Here is a 19507-nt window from a genome sequence, read left to right as displayed (position 1 = left end):
CGCGCCGCCACGGTTCGCCTTCGCTCAGCTCACACCAACCTCCCAGCCTGTTTGGCAGCCCCGCCCTGGCCGTGCAATCCCTGGCCTCATGCCCCACATCTTACGCTTGCCCAATCCTGTGGACCCAACACCAGGCCAAAGGATATGGCCGGCTGGAGCTCGATCACCTCTTTCTTCTTGGCCATCGCATCCGAACCGTTGAGGCAGGTCACCCTCAACATCGGACTCCCTTCATGCACGTCGCACCAGTCTCACAAAGATTCGGTGCTTGCTCGGGTTTCTGATGACTGCCCACCGCCCACAGCTACCCACTGACTTTGACCCCCTAACAGTCGTCCGCAAAGTAGTACGTCGAACTGGCTCCCGCCTCACCCTCCCTCGCCCATCCCTGCCTCTGTCTCAACCCAAGCAATGCCTCTGCAGGTGCAAAAGTCGACTCAGGGTATGCAAGCCTATCGACCGGCTCGCAAGCGCGCCAAACCCGACGGACCCCGCGCCGACCCTCTCGCTGCTACGCAGCACCCCTAGTCTAGCACCCCCGCCGCCTCCTTGTTTTTTTCTTTTTCCTGACCCTACTCGATCGCGCTGCGCGCGAACCTTTTTTTTTTTTTTTTGCTCCCTCACTGTGCCTAATTGACTTGGTTTGTGGTGGGTGATGATGATGGTGGTGGTGGTGTGATGGTGGTGGTTTGCAAAGAGTCATTCAGATCACCGAGTCCTTCAAGCGGACTGACTGCACTCTTCCGACTCTCTCCCCTCCCTCCATCGGTGCCCCATCACCCGCCAGCTCAAAACTCCCTTTGGCGTAAAAATACGAAAGCAGTGAGCGTATGATCCGTTCCCAGAGAAATTATCTGACATTTTGTCCTTGGCGACGACTGACAATTCAAAAACTTTTTTTCTCTAGACGGCAGTCGGACCCTCCTCGCAGACCGAATCCAGCGGCAGAGCCTCCGTTCATCAAGCGTCGGCGCTCTCAGGACTCGGGCTGATAGGAACAGACTGTGTTGTGGATAGATCTTGCCTTTGGCACGCATAACCCTTGCTTTCCGTGCCCGTCTGTGGGCTTGAGGCGGCTGGACTGGCGTCAAAACGTGAAAGATGCTCAGCGCTGGCGCGCTCCGGCCTTTGGCTGCGCCGCTGCGCTAGGCCTCCTTTCCTCTTCGGCAGACTACGGGAGCACGCATCATCACCCGTTTTATCCGTGGTGGCCTTTCTGATTTTGCTGCCGCACCGCCAGCCCAACCGTGGCCATGGCCACCAGCAAGGAAGGCCTGGCCCGCGTGGACGAGGAAGTCAATGAGCCGGCCCCAGCCATTCTGTATGATCCAACCCACCTCAGCGCTGCTATTCAGGCCATGCGCAACTCGCTCAACAATTCAGCAGCAGGTAGGGAAAAGCTTGAAAGCTGTCGCTAACACGCCCTGCACCGCGCTCAAGCAGCCTGTACCACACCCGTTTCTCATCTCCCCCTTGCCCCTGCCTCATTGGGACACATAGAATGGATGACAACGCTGGGCGCAGAGTTTTGTGCCAAACTGGTCAAGCTCGGTCAAGATATGATGGCCCTCGTATGTACCCAACGTTGCTCATACTTTGCCTTCTTCACCACACCAAACACAACCGCCGGCTCACGCACCCAACCCTGCCTGCGCCTCCACTTATTGACTTTGAATTGGCTAGGATGTCGCACGCCGCAACTGCCGTGATCTTCTCGAGGGCTTGACTATTGAGACACATACCTTGCGTCAGGAGCATCGACAATCCGTCATTGCCCTCAATGATGATATGGACACTGCTCTCGAGGCCGAGCGGGCCAAAACAGCTGCCATGGTTCAATCCCTGCACAGCGAACTCGAAGCCCTCAAGCCTCGTCCCGCGGTTCGAACAGCGTGTCCCCCAATGCTTCTATGGATTGCGTAGCCTCCCTGCTGGTTCCAAACTGACGTCAATCTCTTCCCTGTCTCCACGATACGCACAAAGGCCCTGTTTGCTGAAGAATCGGCCCTTCTTGCTCAAGCAGCCCAAGAGCGGGCCAAGCGCCTTGCCATGCGCGTCGAATACGATCGTGCTGCCGAAACACTCGATGCGGCTGTTGCCGCTCGAGCCCAGCACATGATGTGTGCTGCAGATGCTCGCGAGCGCCGTCATCAATACGAACTTGCCACCTTGACCCTACAAGCCAAGTACCAAGGTAAAGAGCACCTCCTTTTGTGCTTGATGACTTTATGCCACATGATTGTGAAAAAACGCCAAATCTGCGCTTGCAGACGGTGACGCCTCACCATGTCGTCCATAGATCTGGATAGAAAGATGAAGGCCGATGTACAAGCCGCTGAAGCTTTAGAGCATAATCTCCGCACCAACGCTGCCTCGCTCTTGTCCGAAAAAGAGCTTCTTGAAGCCGAGCACCAGCGCGCCCATGCTGCCATCATCGAGCGCATGAATGACCTTGAGGTGATCATTCTCTCCCACAGTGGACTTGACACACTCAGTGGTTCTTGCCTCTTGCAGATCCTTCCAGCCAAGCTTGGACTGCAACCGTTGTCGGCTTTTCTCATCCCGCGCCTTCATGCAGGATCTTTTGCGCGGTGTGCTACATCAAGCAGACATGCTACAGCACGAGCAAGTTCCTCTTTTAGAAGAACGCGAGCAGCTGGACCTAGTCATTGAAACTCTTGATTCACAGCTTCAGGCACGTGTTTCCAAGGCCTCTCTTCTTTCTCTTTCTCTTTCTCTTTCTCTTTCTCTTTCTCTTTACTTTGTCGCATCCTCTCCAACCACCCGCCCTCATGCCGACGAATCTCTGCAGGAAGTGCGGAAAGAGCGCGAAGCCACTCGCCAAGAGCAGGACAAAATGCGCGAGTCCAAAGCCGAAGCGATCGACAAACACAACAAGAGGTTTGCTTGGAGCATGCTGCCCGTTGCGCGCGACGCTCATAAGGCCGGCCTATGTATCATTGTTCTCAACCAATACCCCATCCGTGCGTTAGAATGACCGAAATGCAGGATGCCCAAGCGTTGGCCCGCCAGCGCCAAGCGGATGCCCATGCGGAAACCCTGGCTCTAAAGAAAAAGGCCCGAAGTCAGTGATTCAGCACTTGCCTTTGGCCACCAGTTCCTGTGCGAGAGAAAACATGGACAAGGTCGCGTGCTGTCTGTGTCAAGCTCACCCTTTGTTGCTCCAGGCGCGCAGCGCAAGGTGGAGGCCGCTGAAACCGAGTCACAGCGTCGCCAGCGTGTTCTGGATGGCCTGGCCGAACGTGCCACCGCTGCCGTTGAGGAAATGTCTGAAAAGGTTTGAATTTCGTACCCTGATCACTGCATCATTGCCCGGCAATATCATCACGCGCTTCTCCCTGCACACGAACACTCCACATGCCTACGCTTCGCATAGCCTTTGGGCTCATTCACGCGTTTTTCGTGCTTCGTAGGGAGAGAAGGTGATCAAGTTAAGCATGCAACTGGTGGAGCTCGAGGGAGCCAACGTGGCCGAGACCGAACAGCACGAAGGTGCTATGCTTGGCTTTGAGGCCAAAATCTCGCGGCATGAACGCGAGTACACCAAGTTACAGCGAGACTTGGCTGATCTCACACAACAACTGGACGCTGAGCAGCTGGCGATTGAGGTTCTGCGCAAAGGCCTGGACCAGGGTCGGCAGGAACTCGAAGCCCAGTTGGCACGGCACAAGGCCCGTGGTGTCGAACAAGTGCAACGGATGGAAGCGCTGCGCGCCTCGCATGCCACGCGTCGCCAACATATCATTGAGCTGCGCAAGGCCATTCCTGATACCAAGGCCGCCGCAACCGATCTGCAACAGCGACATGATCGCCATGTTCTCATTGAACAGCAAAAACGTACCAACATGCAACGCGACATTGCCACCTTGCAGCGACGTGTCGCCGACGAACAGGTTTGCTCCTGCTCGAACGATTGCCCACCCGAACATGGCCGATCTACCCTGCTTTACACGTCTCAGCCTTTTTAACTCGCACCTGTTGTGTGTGTGTGTGTGTGTGTGTGTGTGTGTGTGTGTGTGTGTGTGTGTGTGTGTGTGTGTGTGTGTGTGTGTGTGTGTGTGTGTGTGTGTGTGTGTGTGTGTGTGTGTGTGTGTGTGTGTGTGTGTGTGTGTGTGTGTGTGTGTGTGTGTGTGTGTGTGTGTGTGTGTGTGTGTGTGTGTGTGAGCCCTTGAAGGATCTGCGAGGGCAAGTGGAGCACGCGCAGGCTCGTGTGCAAGCGCAGCAGCTCGAGCTGGATCAAGTGCGTAGCAAAGCGCAGAAGCACACCGACACCCTTTTGGCCTTGGAGCAGCAGATGCAAACGGCACGCTTGTCGAACGTGGCCGCAGGAGAGGGCTGCTCGCGTCTTCAGCGCGAATACCAGGCACAACAAGCACACCAATCCCATCAACGCGCCCTCATGGCCCAGCGCCGGCAGCAAGTGGAGGCGCGCCTGGACAAGGTGAGCCCAAGCGGTATTTTGTGCCGCACCTGCGTGCCCGTTGCACGTGCTCACGCATCCATATCGCATCTGGCAGGTTCAAGGCGCCAACCAAAGTTTAGACGAGGCCGTCACCAACCTCACCAATGATATCGCTGCATGCCGCGGCACCATCATCTGGGCAAACAATAACCTCTACAACATTCGCGAGCATCAAAGGGAATTGACGGGCACGAGGCGGGAGAGCGAAGCCCCCCAGCGCTCGCGCCGGCGCGGCTCTGTTAATCTCATGCTGCATGATATGCCCGATGCCGACGAAGAGCGCTATGCGAGCCCCATCAATTTGCACCGCGGGGTCAAGCAGGCGACTTCGGAGGCTGAGGCGATCTTGCAGGATATAGCCCACGCGGCTGCAAGCCTAGAAACGGCTGCTGACCGTGCTCACGCACTCGTAACACGCGTTAATCTGGTGAACGATGCCATGCGCGCTGCTCATAACTTGCCCGCAGCCCCAGCAGCCTCCGAAGGTCGACCTCGGCCAGTGGCGTGCGCGCCCGGCAACACCTCGGCTGCTCTGCGACCAGGTTTGGCTTCACTCAAAGAGTCTCTCCGCAGTCAGCGGCCCGTTAGAGGCAGTACTAAGCAACCCGTTAAACCATCAAGATCACCCCCACGAGGTCGACTGGCCCCTGCCCCCGTGCGAGCTTGAAGTGGCTGACCGGCCGGTCGCACCCTGCCCCTGCCACGACTTCTTTAGTGCACCTCTCTTTGCGCTGTGTGAGCGGGCCGAGCCCGGCACGAGACTGCAAAGATTAATGGGACGTTGCTTCCAGGCACTTGGAGCGAGAGCGCATGGCATCTGCATGACGAGCCACGCCGCCTTGTGCATTCTTGACTGTTCCTGCTTTTGTTTTTTTGTTTGTTTCTTTCTTGTTTCTGTTCTGCTCCGTTCTGCTCGTGGCATCGGTAAAGCCCGACGCAGAGCGCGGCTGATAAGCGATTCTGACCTTCTACATGCAAAGCCAAATCTATTCAAAATAAAACTGTCAATCGGCTCCGCCAGGGAGCGCGCATGGCTATGTACATGGTCTTTTCAAAGGGCAGGATCAAATCTTAGGACGGCATGGTGGGGCGCAAAAGGTAGAGACGAGTAAGCAAGGGGAGGGAGTAGGGAAAGGTAAACGCATCCAGCCGGGTGCGCATATCGGTCAGAAACGCATCTTGCTGTGTGGACGTGAGGGCGTTGCGCACGTAGGAAAAGGTCATGAGGAGTTCGAGGACCTGGTCTGCGTTGGCCAGACCCAGCTGGTTGGGAAGATCCGCTTGGAGTTCAAGAGTGAAGATGTTGTGGGTCACTAGACGCTCGCCCCAGGCATCACATTGGCGGGCGTCGCGCTGGTAGTGGGGATTGTATGCCTCCATGGTCTCCTCCATGGCTGCGACCAAGGGGTCAGTCAGGTCGCGATCGTTCCAGGCCAGCGCCAGGACACCGCCGGGCTTGAGGATGCGACGCATTTCCTCGAGTCCGGGCACGAGGTCCACCCAGTGCCATGCCTGCAAACACGTGACAAGATCACAGGAATGGGCGGGCAGACCAGTCTGCTCGGCTGTGCACTGCCGATACTCGACGTCGGTGCCCGAGGCGGACGGGTGTTCGGCGATGCGAGCCTCGAGCTTGCTTCGAGTCGCCCCCAGCATGCCAGGATCAGGCTCGCAGGCATATATGCGAGACCAACCCTGCCGGTAGAGGTCTGCAACGCCGCGACCCGTGCCACAACCAATGTCCGCGGCGGTCCAACTGCATGGCTCAGTATCGGTGCGCATCTGGACATGCTTGATGGCCAAATCCCAGAGGGAGGCCGGATAATGAGGCCGCAACTGATCGTACTCGTCGGCATACTGACCAAAGACGCCACCTGCCCGCTCCTCTTCCTTGATCCACCCCGTTCCAAAAGGCTGAGAGGAAGCTGCCGTAGACATGGCCAAGGACCGCCCGGCCCCCATGGACCGCGACGCCCAGTTTGCACGACACGCCGCCACACACACTGACATGATGCCCCGACCCACTGTCATCTTCATCAACCAAAGTCGTCAATACAAACGCTGCAACTTGTTCTAAATGAACGACGCCAACTTGGCTGAGAGCACTTATAGTAGCAACGTTATCACTGCGAAGTGATGCGCAAACCCTTTTGATGAAAGCATCAGCCGATGTTGCAATACAGTGAGTGTAGGTGTTTGTTATCATCAATTAATATGGATCAGTGCAACGAACCACTGCTCGACATCAGAAGCCTTTGATCGAGACTGGAGACGCTCGTGTGAGAGGCTCATGACCTGAGAGACGCTCAAAAGAGACGCTCTCGCTAGAGACGCTCGCTAGAGATGCTCGTTTATACCAAATTCTCGTGCGATTGTTGAGACAAAGGGCCAGACGGCACGCACAATATACACAGGCTGGTCGACGAGAGGAGACCTGCTCTGCAGGCTCGTCAAGCCGAGCATGTCCGCATTCGAGCAAGTGATCACATTGTCGGGAAGATGAAGCTAGTGGTCATCCAGGGCACCAAAAACATCGCGCACTTGGGTCGAGGCTGGAAGGTCAAAGTGGGCAAAGACAACTTGGAGAACGACTCTCTCCTCGCGACAATGATTCCACACCTCGTGGTCAAAGCTGTCATCAAAGAACAGTACCTGGCCTTGGCGCCATGCTCGGTAGCGATCGCCGATGCGAAAGACGGCACAGGCTGGGCCGTCCTCGGTCGGGAAACGAGTATCGGCATCAGGTTCTGGCACGATGAGGCCCAGATGTAACTTGAGCTGCGAGTTTGTCACGCCAAAATGTGGGCGCAGCCACGTGCCGGGCCCGATGGCGCTGTAACCAAGGCGAAACACGGGCAAACCGGCTGCCCACAACGCCGCCAAAACTCTGCAAGCAACGGGGGTCGCCGCGCTGCAATTGCCCTCGGGATTGGGCGGATTCCAGTAGCCGGTCACCTCGTGGCGCCGCCAACGACCTTCCTGCGGATTGTGAATGCACTCACTTTCCTCCTGCAGCTGCTGGGAGGTATTAAGCAGGCGGTACTCGGCTGCCAGCTCAGCAGTCGCGGCGTTGAGGAGCGTGACGGCTTTTGCAACGGATGCATGGTCGTGGATTTCATGGCACGGCTGCGCAGTGAGATGAGGCACAAAGCGCTTGGGCAGTTGCTGGGCGTTGAGCCATGGGCCTTTGCTCAGCAGCAGGTCGTGAAGCTGTTCGACCTTGTGGGTGAGGTCCCGACGCACCGTCTGTGGCATCTCCGAGCCATGCTCTCGTAAGACGCGTTGCAGCAGCATGGCGTGATGTTGTGCGTGACTGAGCGGGCGTGACTTTGGGGCTCCCGGCGCTTTGAGGCTTTGCTCTACGCGCATGAGACTAGAGACGACATCGCCACTGCATTCGAGGATGTCCGACTCTAGCCGTAGGAGCAGGCTAGGCGCTTCGGGTGGCAATCGAGGATGCTTCAAGGCGTGCTCGGTGGTCGCCAACGCTTCCGCAAAGTTGCCAGTACGCTTCAGAACGGTGGCCAGGGCCACAAGCTCGGCCACATGATCGCTGCTTTGTCGATCTAAGGCCGCCACAGCCCGTCGACGAAGTTGGACGGCTGCGTCCAGCTGCTGCATAAACTCAGAGGCATCGGCGATCTGACTTAAAAGTCGACCTCGCTCGTGATTTGAACAAGCGGCATGGTTGCTCAAGCTGGCGTTGATGCGCAAGGCCGCGGCAGCATAGGTATGTGGGTTGGATCCTCGGAGCTGGTGCGCAGCTTCGAGTTCTTGCTGCCAAACCGCACACGATCCCGATGCCAAGTTCGTCGCCGAGGGCTGCATGGTAGCTCCCGAGTTTGCGGACTGCCGACCCAGGTAAAAAGCAAGTAGAGCCACACCTGCGACGATTGCAACATGAACCCCCTTCGATCCCCGCCACCAAGACTCGGCCGGGCTGGGCCGGCGCCCGCTGGTACGCTGCTGCTGAGGCATCGCGTCAGCAGCAAGGAAAATCTGACATGCTGACAAACACTGTCTGCTGAAAAGGACAATCGCTCTGAGCTCAAAAGAAAAGCTGAAACAATTTGCTTTTCAGCAAAGAGAACTCGTCCAAAGTGTTTCGGATATCACACTTCCGTAGTGGCACAGCGCCGATTTGCTTTTCTCTCTCTCTGTCTCTCTCTCTCTCTGTGATGAATCGACCGGCGGAGATGGAGTGCGGCATGAAGAACCAGGTTGAGGGGGTGTTTACGCCGTTGAATGTGGCTCTGGGTATTGTGGTGGTGTACATGATCTGGAGCATCTTCAAACCTGCCAACCTGGGCCCGGCACGCGCTTCGGACAAGCTGCCCAAGCGGGCCTTTACTCGTGCTGAGCTTGCGCGGTACAATGGGACCAATCCCATTGAAGAGCACGACGGCGAGAAGGCGATTTACATGGCTGTTGACGGCGTTGTCTTTGACATGACTGCCGGCGCCGACTTTTACGGTCCAGGTTTGTGCCATGTTGCTCTTCTCTCGCTCCTCTCGCTTCTCTCGCTTCTCTTGCTTCTCTCTCTCTCTCTTCTCTCTTCTTTCTCTCTCGACTTGCTCTTTTTTTTTTTCTCGCTCACGACTCAGCTGGCGCAGGTGGCCCGTACGAAGCGTTTGCCGGCCATGATGCCTCGCGCGGCCTCGCAACGATGCAGATTGGTTTGGTGCGTCGTTGCCTCGCTGGCTGTGGGCTCACGGATGCCACCAGACATCTGGCTTACTGCCTTTGATTTGCACGTAGGTCACGGAGGGAGCCGATGACCTGAGCGATCTCGATGACCAAGCCCTCTCCACGCTGCAAGAGTGGAAGGAAAAGTTTCTCATGAAATATCCCGTGCGGTCAGTTCGGCATCCGCCCGCGTCGAAACCCGCGTTGCCATCGCACTTTGGTTTACATTCAGCTGAGCAGTTCTGACATCACGCCTCGATTTCGGTGTCTTCACACAGGGGCACTCTCTCCGACTAAGCATCGGCTCTGCCGCGCCGCACCGCGGCCTATGCATCGTCTGCCCGCCGAATCTCTTGCAGCTTTTGTAGTGCCGCCTAACGCAATGCACGAAGTAACGATTGTGTTGTGTCAGCCACGCCATGTGGAGGTCAGAACCAGAAGCAAAGGCCATTCACCACTGCAACCCTGGAGAAGTGACGGGCAGGCGGTAAACGAGACAACTGACCGCCCGGCGTAGCTCTGCCTCTGCGTTTTGTCGTGCTCGCATTTTGCTGCGCCACCATTAGGCGCCAAGCGCCAGTGAGTTGGTGCGCACCAATTGCATATCATTGTACAGTTCAACAGAAAGTTGCGGCCAGACACCCCAAACCACAAAACCCGCCATTCAGCCAGAAAAAAGCGCCACGCCAAGAGCACAACTGGAGCACTTACTCTAAAATGGCTTGCCGTTTTTGTGCTTCAAGTTCTTGCGTCAGCTTCGCTTTGAGTGCTTGCTCACGCTGTGTCACAAGCATTGGACAAGTCACCGTCGTGATCTCAACCACGCACAAACTCTCACCCAAGTGTCGTGATCGAAACGTCAAAATACAGACCTCGGCGTCCCGCTGTGCACGCAGGCGTGCCTGCAATGCGCGTTGTAGGGCTGCTTCCTCCTGAGACAGCGCAGTCACGGCGACACACGTTCAGCTGATGCATTGTTGTCTCAATAGAAGCCCCTCAATCTCTGCCACGCGCAGCGCCAACGCCTCGATGGGCCAGACTTTTTTTTTTCTTACCTCCTCAAGTCGGGCCTCCTCAGCTTCAAGCTCACGCTTGGCTTGAGCCAAGCGCTCTGCCTCCTCTTCCTCCTGTCATGGTATGTCCAAAATGCACCGCCCACCGGGTCGTCTTGTGAGGAAGGCGGGCTTCGAAGCCTGAGGCAAAAGCACAGTTTTGCTTACCCGGCGACGACGCTCGGCCTCTTCCTGACGTTGACGTGCGCGCTGCAATTCTGCTTGGCGTTCTGCCTCGGCTTCTTCGGCACGGCGCCGAGCCTCTTCCTCGCGCAGGCGAGCCAATTCCCGCTCGCGCTCCTCCCGGCGCCGTTGTTCTTCCTCTGCTGCCTGCCGTTTCCTAGACAAAGCGGAGGCCAGAATTCATGCACATGATTGGTGGGAGGTTCATGGAGGTGGAGGAGCCGAGTGCGTCGCGGTCGCCGTAGAGCAGGACAGGACCGCGCACAAACCGTTCGAGCCGCCGCTGCTCGCGCGCCTCGGCCTCGCGTTGACGTTCCTCCTCCCGTGCCTGCTCCAAGCGCTCGGCTTCAGCAGCAGCACGCTCCGCCTCGGCAGCACGCAGCTACGCGCCAGACCAAAAGCAGTGACCCACGATTGTGTCGGTTGGCTGAACGAAGACCAACAGTTTTGGCGGTGGCGGCGCTGATTCTGCGCCGCGGGGAAAGCCAATGCTCACCTCGGCTTCTTGACGCGCGAGTCGGCGTGCACGACGAGCTCGCTCAGAGAGGTACCCAGTCGTATCCAACTCCACGTTGAAATCAGCCTGCCGAGCAAACATGGTGCTTGTCAAGCTGACGTGGCAAGGGCCATGACCACCTCACACTTGCAGCAACGCCCGCATACCGTAAAGGACCGCTTGGGAGTCTCACGATGCAAGACATGGGTTCGAGCCAGGGATAGGCACTTGGCCACGGCTTCTGGTTGCTCGAATGCCACGTAGGCATCAAAGGTGATGGTGCGCAGAGGATCAAAGTCATCATTCTCACTTTGAGGACTCTCGATCACGGCAGCTCGTGCGATGGACCCCAGGGGGGTTAAAATATCAATCAACTGCTCCCTTGTCGGGGGACGCGCGCGACCGCTAAACCAGAGACAAGGAAGCTCGCGCAGTAGCACCGTATCCGGGCGCTGACCCAGTTGTAGAGTCCCGAAATCCCCAACAAAGGGCTGCTCGACGGGTACTAGCTCAGCTTGAGCCGAGGCGATGACGCGCAATTCAACAGCAGTGGCCGACTAGATGCACGGTGGCGATTGAAGAGCAAGATGCCTACCATTAGGCAGGCGCACAGCTCGGGCCTTGAACAGGCAACATCACTTACGCCGGCAAAGGTGAGGCGATGACCATCCAGCTGCTGCTGTAACGCCTGCGCCACAGCTGGCGAGCTTGCGGTGCCTGGACAAGGAAGCAGGGGCATCGGAATGTCACGGTAGCCACAAGCGGAAGTGGTACGTAAATTGGCTTGGGAATGGCTACTGGATGGATCATAGGTTGAGGGTCGGCCAGCAGCGAGACAGACCACGAAAGAGAGCCCCGTGTGTCGCGGCTGGAGTCGCGCGCAGCTGGAGGTCATCTTTGGTCACGCGCTGCGTTAGTGCTTTGAGTTCTTGCAGAATGTCCCATGCATTGACCTTAAAGCCACCACCCCACAGACACGTGAGGCTTGCCAACTCGTGACCAGGCATGGGCGGCGGGGCCTGCTCTCCGTGCACTTACCGGCAGTACGGCATGGGCTGGTGGCTCAGCAGCAATGGTAACGTAGGGACAAGGTACAAGCGAGAGCGATGCGCTGAGGCTGACCGCGTCGGAGTCTACACAACCGCAACGCGGCAAGCAAGGTCATTACAAGTCATAACGTGCAGCTTGGGTCATACATTGACCCGGAGCAGCAAGCAGTCTGCTGAGCCCGGAGGAGGGAGAGGGGCTGGCGCAATAGGAGACGCACAGTGAGTGAGCTCGATGGGAACGGGGGTAGCCTCGAGCTTGGGCTCGGGATTAGTAGCAGCAGCAGACGTCGAGGCCTGGGTCAGACTCCGACGATAGGCAGCCAGCTTCCGATCCATGGCCTCGGCCGCCTGCGCATCTGCTGCAGTGGCGGTGGTGGGCCGGGCAACGCGCGGCCCAAGGCGCTTCGCCAACGCGGGCCTCAGATCGACAGACGGCGCGTCGTGCTCCACCGTCACTGATTCTTTGGGTGCGATGTCAGGCAGCGGAGCGGCTGATGGTTGGCTCTTGACGGCCGAGAGAGCCATGCTGAGAGCGCGGGAGCGCACGGGTTTGCGCCGAGGCAACTTGGCCAGAGGTGCTCCGTCAGGGCTGCGTGGCTTCCCCTTCTCGGCACCTGCAGGGGTGTCGCGCTGAGAAATTTCCCCCTTGTCTGTTTCATCCTGCTCCGTGCCCAATGCCGGGCTGGCAGGCTGCTCGCCCGTGCCCTGCTGCTGCGCCGGATCAGCCATGTTGCTTTGCTGTCGGTTGTTGATGGACGATCTCGCCACGGATTGATCGCTCATCGCCAGCCGCCGACAAGTTTGTCAGATGAAAATACTCGAGGTCTCGCTCTTTGTCAGATAAATGTTGGAAATATGTGTTGTGAACGGTTGATTCTTGGGCTGGCAGAACTATAGGTCATGGCATGAAAAACGGCGTTACAACTATACAAACTTTATCCTGCACCTTTCCGAGCGCTTAGCAGTAATGTGTACGTTACACTTGAAGGGCCATCACGCTACCAGGTGTTACCAAATGGGTTTTTTTTTTCCACCCACATGTCACCACGCGGGCACCGGCCACTGTGTCAACCACCTCCATGTGTTGGCTCTATGGTGTGTGTGTGGTGTGCCTTTCTCCTTTACGCAAAAGGGCCACAAGCGCATAAGTTGTTGAGTGTTGTTGACGTTGACGTACACTTGGTCGAGATTAGCGCGTTTTCCTCTTCTCTCTCCCACCTGGTAACATTGCCGCTCCCTCCCGCGCGCTCGCTCGCTTTGCTCTCTTTCCTTTGTTCCTTTGTTTATTCCTTTGTCTTGACACGTCCATGTGCGCGCGCGCTTCTCTCTCTGTGTGTGTGTGTGTGTGTGTCTCGAACCAACACACGCACCACCATGAGGACAAGAAAGGCCCCGAGTCAATGAAGAAGGGCGCAAGGCAGTCGCTCGTTCAGCGTGCTGGGGCGCGGCGCGCAGCAAGGGCAGGGGAATGACAAATGCATTCAGCACTCTTTGAGGCTGCAAGTGTGAAAGCGGGTGCCTTTCTTCCGACCCTGGCTGCTAGCTCGAGGCAACCAGAGTTGGTGGACTGACACCCCAGCTCGCCAAGGCAGAGGTCCTCCAGACCTCGGGGGTGCGCGCGTGTTTTTGAGTTGTTGTTCTTGCGCAGCCCACATGGTCGAAATGCAATTCTGCGTATTATCTAGGAGCATTCTTTGACAGCGCCTGCCCTCACTTCTTTTCGGCTGCGTCTTTCTGTTTTTAGGGACCTTGTCGTTCATTGCTGCGCCCTCCTCCACCCTTTGACAGGAGCGCCACGTTCCTGGTGGCGTTTTGTCCTCCTTGGAACTTGTAAACTTGCTCCGTGCGTGTGTGTGAGCGTGCGACCAGCATCTCACACACACACACCATACAGGCCTCTGTTGGTATAGGTATGTGAACGCGCAGCACGCTTGACAAGGTCATTCATCTGAAGGAGTCTCACCGCGCTTGATGCACCTGTCTCGTGCTCAGCCACACCTAGGCTATCCTTCAGCCATGTCTGAGGAGGCTCAGCAGCCCACCGAGCCGCTGGCTGTGGCCAACGCTGAGGTCGTATCCTCTCGCCCCTTGGACAAGGATGATGCTGATGACTCGGAATGGGTTGTCTCAGACAGCCGTGCTACCAAGAAGCAGGCTAAGCAACACCGTCCGGCTCATCGCGCGAGCGACAACAAGTCTTGGCGGCAAAAGGACAAGCCCAAGAGCCCTGCTTCGGATGATGCATCTGACAAGACGCAACCCGAGGCTGCGCCCAATGCCAAGCCACAGCCAAAGGGTGACAAGGCTCGTGGTGGCCGCGCGGCCGTCAAGCCGCCATTGCAAGGCCCTTGGGCCACCAACCGTCCCTTCACGGAAGTGCTCAAGCAGACCGGTGAAACTGACGGCTCAACTGCCACATCCGATTCTGTTGCGGAAGCTGGTGCGGCCGAAAAGGCTGAGCCAGCTGTCGCTGCAGACAAACCCGCCAAGGCGAGCAAGAAGGGCAAAAAGGGTGCCTTGGCAGCAGCCGCTGACCAACCCCCTCACCTGCCCACGCCGCCTACTTCGCCTCGCCGCCATGTCAATCCCTGGCGCGAACGCATGACCCCATCTGCCCAAGCTTTTGTGCCTGCCACCGACATTGACAGCTCTGCCTACCCGTCGCTGGGCGACGCCTCGGCTCAGCAAGCCCCCGCACCGGCCAACCCCGGTAAGGTGAGCAACAAAGGCCAGCCCGCGGCTGCCATTGTCGCATCCGCAGGCAAGGATGACAGCGCCAATAAGAAGGGCCAAAAGTGGGTGCCTCTTCCCGAGGCCATTCCTGCGCCCTCACGCCAACGTGCCCAAAATGCACGACAAAATCGCAACCCCGGTCGTGCGCGTCGCAACCCTCAGCAGCAGGGCGCGAATAATGCCGCTGCTGCTGCTGCTGCTCCCGCCGCTAGCAACAACAATAACAACAACTCTCGCCGCCGACAAGGCCGTTCTGGTCGCAACGATGCCCAGCCAGCTGAGGCTGAAGCCGTGGCCAACTACGTTCCCACCTATCAAGATACTGTCGTTTTCTATGGTGCACAGGCCCTGCGCGATGGTTTGAAGGCACAATTGCAGTACTATTTTAGCAAGGATAACCTTGTCCGCGACACCTTTTTGCGCGCGCATCTCAACGACAAGGGCTGCCCTGCGGATAAGTTTCTCAAGTTTCTGCCCATCCAACCTTTGGCCAAGGATGCCGAGCAAATTCTTGAGGTAGCTGCCGAATGCGAGGAGCTGGAGGTCGTGGATGGTCACATTGCCCGCAAGGATGGCTTCCAAAAGGGTCTCGTACCCGTCAAGCTGTCTCCTTTGGCCAAATCGTTTGTGCCCGGCCAAACAGAACCCGTGCTCGTGGTTACCCCTGTCGCTCCTGAAACAGAGGCGTCTGGTCCTGCCACGGCTGACGATCTCGACGTGACCGTGACGGATGTTGCCCCCGCTGCTGAGGAACAGCCAACTCCCACTCGAGGTGGAGATGAATGGCAGGTCGTCAACTCGTCTCGCCGTAAGGAGGAGGCCAAGCCTGTCAAAGCCGCTGCCAAGGAGGAGGATCCTCTGAGCGGCTTTGGCGGCATTGAAGATGATGACGGCGACGACGACGACGATGATGATGAACTTGCCTTCCAGTTTGACGAGGAAATTAAGGGCAAGGGCGGTGCTGCCAAGGGTACCAAGGGCTCTGCCCAAGACGACGACGATGGCTGGGGTTCTGATGCTGATGAGAACTTTCAAGACATGGAAATGGATCGTGTCGTTATTTTCGTGCAGAACAACAAGCACCGTGGTCAGCAGCGACATGACCGCACCGGCAATTACCAATCGCGTCACAAGAAGAACAATGAGCTTGGCGACTTTGTTCAACATGAGGCTGCCGAGTTTCAGGTGTGTCTATCATATTATCTCTTGATCCGGCACGGATCTTTATCGTCTCTGTTTGCTGTGTTGTTTTCTATTGTTTTTGCTCGTGTTTTTTTCTTCCGAGCTTGTGCTGTGCGTTGTGTGGGTACCGGTCATTGTCCAATACAAGAGAGTGCGCTGATGCAAATCTAGTTTATCCATTCGTTAATCGGAGCGTGCGGTGGCGCGGGTGTGCTGCTGGGCTTTGCGGGCCGGGTTTTCCGGCTCGCTTGTGCACGGTGGTGCATTCTGTCACTGCAGGCGTTTTGCACCACGTGCTTGGTCGTTTGAGATGGAGGGCACTTTGCCCGTCTGGTTTTGCTTTGGCTTGCAAGGGGACATGTACGACCGTGTGTCTGCATGTTCTTTTGTTGGACTCTGCGCGACTTGCCGGGGTCCACCATCTCATTCTGCGACCAAGTTCGCGCGAGGCGTCCAGTTCCATGCTAATATAAACTTGCTGATGCACTCTTGGGCTTTTGGTCATTCTCGTCTGACGTTAATTTTCGTGTGCGCGTGCATTTGTCTTTGGTTTGTGCGTCGGCCCGTTTCTCAATGCTTATTCCCTTGATGCAGAAGCGACGCGAGATTTTTGGCTCCACTTCTGGTGGTGTCAGCAAGAGTGCTGATTTCACCAAGACCATGACGATGAATCAGGCCCAGTTTGACCGCCTCCGTGAGGCTACCAAGGCTCCGTCCAACACGGGCCGCTCATACTTGGCTGCTGCCAACAAGGTGTGTCATGCATGTTCCTTTGGTTTGCCGCTCGGTCATCCAAGTCTGCAATGCATGCCAAACAACCATCTGACTCATGCGTTAATCTCTTGGCCTAGGGCACGTTGAGCTCGAGTTTGGGTCGCCCGGGCCTGGCGCACATGCAGGCGCAGCAGGATCGTGAAGATCGTCAGCGCACGCTGCGTCCGCCCATGGGTCCCAAGTTTTTCCCGCCCAAGGAGTCACCGGATAAGAAGCAACACAAGGGCTACAAGGTTAAATATGGTCCCAACCCTGTTGATGAACAGGGTGTGGGCTGGGTTCTGGGCTCTGAACGCGTCCGCCCACGCCACGATCTTGGTGCTTCGCCTTCTGCCGTGGCCAATGCCAGCTCGCCGGCCTCCACCCCTGGTTCGGATGCTGCTGGCTCCTTTGGTGGGCATGTCAACAAGCAGTCCAACTTCGGGCGCAGTCTGCTCGGCAAGAATGGTCTGGTCGAACACAAGTACCACCATTTCCGCTCCAAGTAAGTTTTCATCACCATAACATGTGTCCGGTGATCTCGATTGGTTGATTGCCAATTGCTGACGGTCTTCCTTTCATGTAGAGCTCTCAAGGATCGTTCCAAAAACGGCCCTGAGTCGCGGGACATGCAGGTTCTTTATCGCTTCTGGTCTTTCTTCCTGCGCGAGAACTTCAACCGGTTGGTGCATGATTCTGTCTCAGCTTGCCGTTCTCAGCGACTTTTTTGTTTTGTTCCCTGTCACTTACCCTTTCTTCGCTTGTGTCTGTCTGTCCTCAGCAAAATCTATCAGGAATTCCGTCGTTTGGCTATTGAGGACGCCAACAACGATCATCGCTATGGCATTGAGTGTCTTTTCCGATTCTACTCGTATGGCCTGGAAATTTGCTATCGCAAGAAGGTCTTTGAGGACTTTCAAGACCTGGTCATCTCCGATTTTGAGCAGGGTATGATCACATCAAATGTTTTTCATGCGGTGTTTTGGTTCAACTGCATTTATCACGCACTTTCTTTTCTTTTCTTTCTTTCACCGTTGCTTACTCTTCTTTCTTGCTTTTTTTAGGTCATTTGTACGGCCTGGAAAAGATGTGGGCTGTGATGCGTTATCGCAAGTCAGGGCCTGCTCTCCCCTTTAATGACAAGTTGCGCGAGTATCTTGGTCGCTACAAGACGATTGAGGATTTCCGTGCTGAGGTACGTTCCTGCCTTCTTCTATTGTGTTCTGTATCAGACACGTGGGTGTCCTGTCTGGACCTGCTGGCCTGTTTGTGTGCTCATTTTCATTTCTTTTTTGTGCGTTCTCTTTCCGCCTGGCAGCGTGGGCCTGAGTATTACTACAATCGGTTGAAACTTGCGGATCAGCCTGGTTCAAAGGATGGTGCTGCAGACCAAAGTGGGGAAGATGCACAAAACAATGCCACATCCAGCTAAATCAGTGATTTGCTGCCTTGTTGCATCCTGTTCGTGTCAAGCTTTTCTTTAGTTTATGGTTTCCTTCAACCCTGCGAGTCAGCCTTGTCGTTTGTTTCTCCTTTCAAGCCCTTTTTTTTCTATTCTTTTTTTCTTTTTTTTCTTTTTTTCCTTCCGCCTCTGTGAGAGACCTTTGTGTTGGTACTTAAGATATCCACCCCCTTGCCCTTTGTGTTTTACCCTCTTTTGTCCTGTCAAAGTTCTGAAATCGATTTGCATGGCGTGTGCCTTTCTACTTGTGTGTGTGTGTGTCCCGATGGTAACAAAAAATTAAAAGCGAGAATCAGATCTGTGCTGCAGAATCACTGACTCACATCAACCTCGCATACCTCAAGTCTTCACATGTCAATCAATAATCAATTTGCTTGGCGCTTCAACTGTACATTCTGAACGGACACCTCATCTTACTGAGACCACACAGCGGTCAACTGATCTCGATGGTCATTTGAAAGTCGACGCGCCCACGTGCCACGGGCACCACGGTCGGATGCAAAATCTCGCTCCACATTCGCATGTTGAGGGGTGGGATTTGCGGACAGCGATCCTGCCAGCTCTTGGAAATTCGATAAGTCTGTGAACATGAGCCGCATTGCCATGAGTCCAAGTCTGATTGAGTCGAGAGGAACAGGAGATAGCCGGGCCGTACCGCTCTCTGACTCGGATACATCTCAACGTGGACCGTGACCACAGACGGGTTGACCACGGCCACTTGATGCCATGGCACCATCAACTCGGAGAGCCCTCGGTTGATACGTGTCAACAGGTCCTCAACAAACCTGTGCCCAGGTGCCCCGCCATGAACAAATAGCCATGCTGAGACAACCAGAAGAAAAAAAAGGCTGCTGGCCTTGCGAAATCAAGCGCAACTCACCGAAAGAAATCTGCCTGATCAATGCGAGCTCGCAGGCGCTCTTGGCTCAGACCCAAAGCCACGGCTGAAGAGAGGGGGGCACACATCACCGCAGGCAACAGAGCAAAGGCAGACAGGTAAGTGCGGCGGGGCGAGACAGACAGCACTGGCAGCAAGAGACAAAGTCTGGGTCTTTGTCGCAAAAGACCGGGCCACCTACTCAGGATGCGCAGCCGCGGATTGAGTTCCGGCAGTTGGAGCTCATCACAATGCGTCGCCATAACAGGCAAAAGCGTGTTCGTGGACACCCGTGCCTACATGAGGGAGCGCAGGGTGGGGAGATCAATGAGTGGGCTATCTTTGCCCTGCCAAAGTGGACGTGCCCGGGTAGAGGTGACCTTACCACGTGATCAGCAACCTCAGACATGTTGTAGCTTTCAAAGTCACTGGGTCGAACATGAAACAGGCCGCTGTCTAGCCGACTTGGCGACATCCACTGAGGGGAAAAAATATCCCAGAGCAAACAGAAGCGATGAGTTCCAACTGCAGGACCTAAATGTGCAAAATGC

At 56.3% G+C, this 19507-nt stretch overlaps 4 protein-coding genes across 4 annotated transcripts; 2 read left to right on the top strand and 2 right to left on the bottom strand.

Annotated features, from left to right (window-relative positions):
• Window positions 1–1253: 1253 nt before the first annotated feature.
• MONBRDRAFT_24138 (uncharacterized protein) lies at window positions 1254–5150 on the top strand (the record flags this gene model as incomplete). Its single annotated transcript, XM_001744580.1, has 11 exons — window positions 1254–1389; window positions 1501–1571; window positions 1684–1881; window positions 1924–2194; window positions 2300–2457; window positions 2579–2901; window positions 2994–3085; window positions 3189–3298; window positions 3435–3858; window positions 3981–4462; window positions 4539–5150. 11 exons carry the CDS (start codon window positions 1254–1256, stop codon window positions 5148–5150), a joined length of 2877 nt encoding a protein of 958 aa, XP_001744632.1.
• A 404-nt stretch (window positions 5151–5554) lies between these two features.
• Window positions 5555–6445, bottom strand: MONBRDRAFT_6966 (uncharacterized protein; the record flags this gene model as incomplete). The annotated part of the gene is made up of 1 exon (XM_001744400.1): window positions 5555–6445. One exon carries the CDS (start codon window positions 6443–6445, stop codon window positions 5555–5557), a length of 891 nt encoding a protein of 296 aa, XP_001744452.1.
• Window positions 6446–6988: 543 nt separating this feature from the next.
• On the bottom strand, window positions 6989–12732 carry MONBRDRAFT_24136 (uncharacterized protein; the record flags this gene model as incomplete). Its single annotated transcript, XM_001744399.1, has 16 exons — window positions 6989–8049; window positions 8602–8656; window positions 8905–9087; window positions 9108–9224; window positions 9675–9720; window positions 9881–9948; window positions 10042–10101; window positions 10225–10296; window positions 10390–10561; window positions 10674–10786; window positions 10901–10987; window positions 11068–11457; window positions 11496–11617; window positions 11742–11853; window positions 11939–12033; window positions 12168–12732. 16 exons carry the CDS (start codon window positions 12730–12732, stop codon window positions 6989–6991), a joined length of 3318 nt encoding a protein of 1105 aa, XP_001744451.1.
• A 4082-nt stretch (window positions 12733–16814) lies between these two features.
• MONBRDRAFT_1778 (uncharacterized protein) lies at window positions 16815–17812 on the top strand (the record flags this gene model as incomplete). The annotated part of the gene is made up of 4 exons (XM_001744579.1): window positions 16815–17122; window positions 17204–17299; window positions 17399–17565; window positions 17682–17812. Coding segments are annotated over 4 exons (702 nt in total), but the record flags the coding sequence as incomplete, so codon positions are not given.
• Between the last annotated feature and the right edge of the window lie 1695 nt (window positions 17813–19507).

The sequence above is a fragment of the Monosiga brevicollis genome, genomic scaffold (genome assembly GCF_000002865.3).
Source record: "Monosiga brevicollis MX1 MONBRscaffold_6 genomic scaffold, whole genome shotgun sequence".
Lineage (NCBI taxonomy): Eukaryota > Choanoflagellata > Craspedida > Salpingoecidae > Monosiga > Monosiga brevicollis.
The sequence above is the reverse complement of the archived record's forward strand: the minus strand, read 5'-3'. Positions and strand labels throughout refer to the sequence as shown.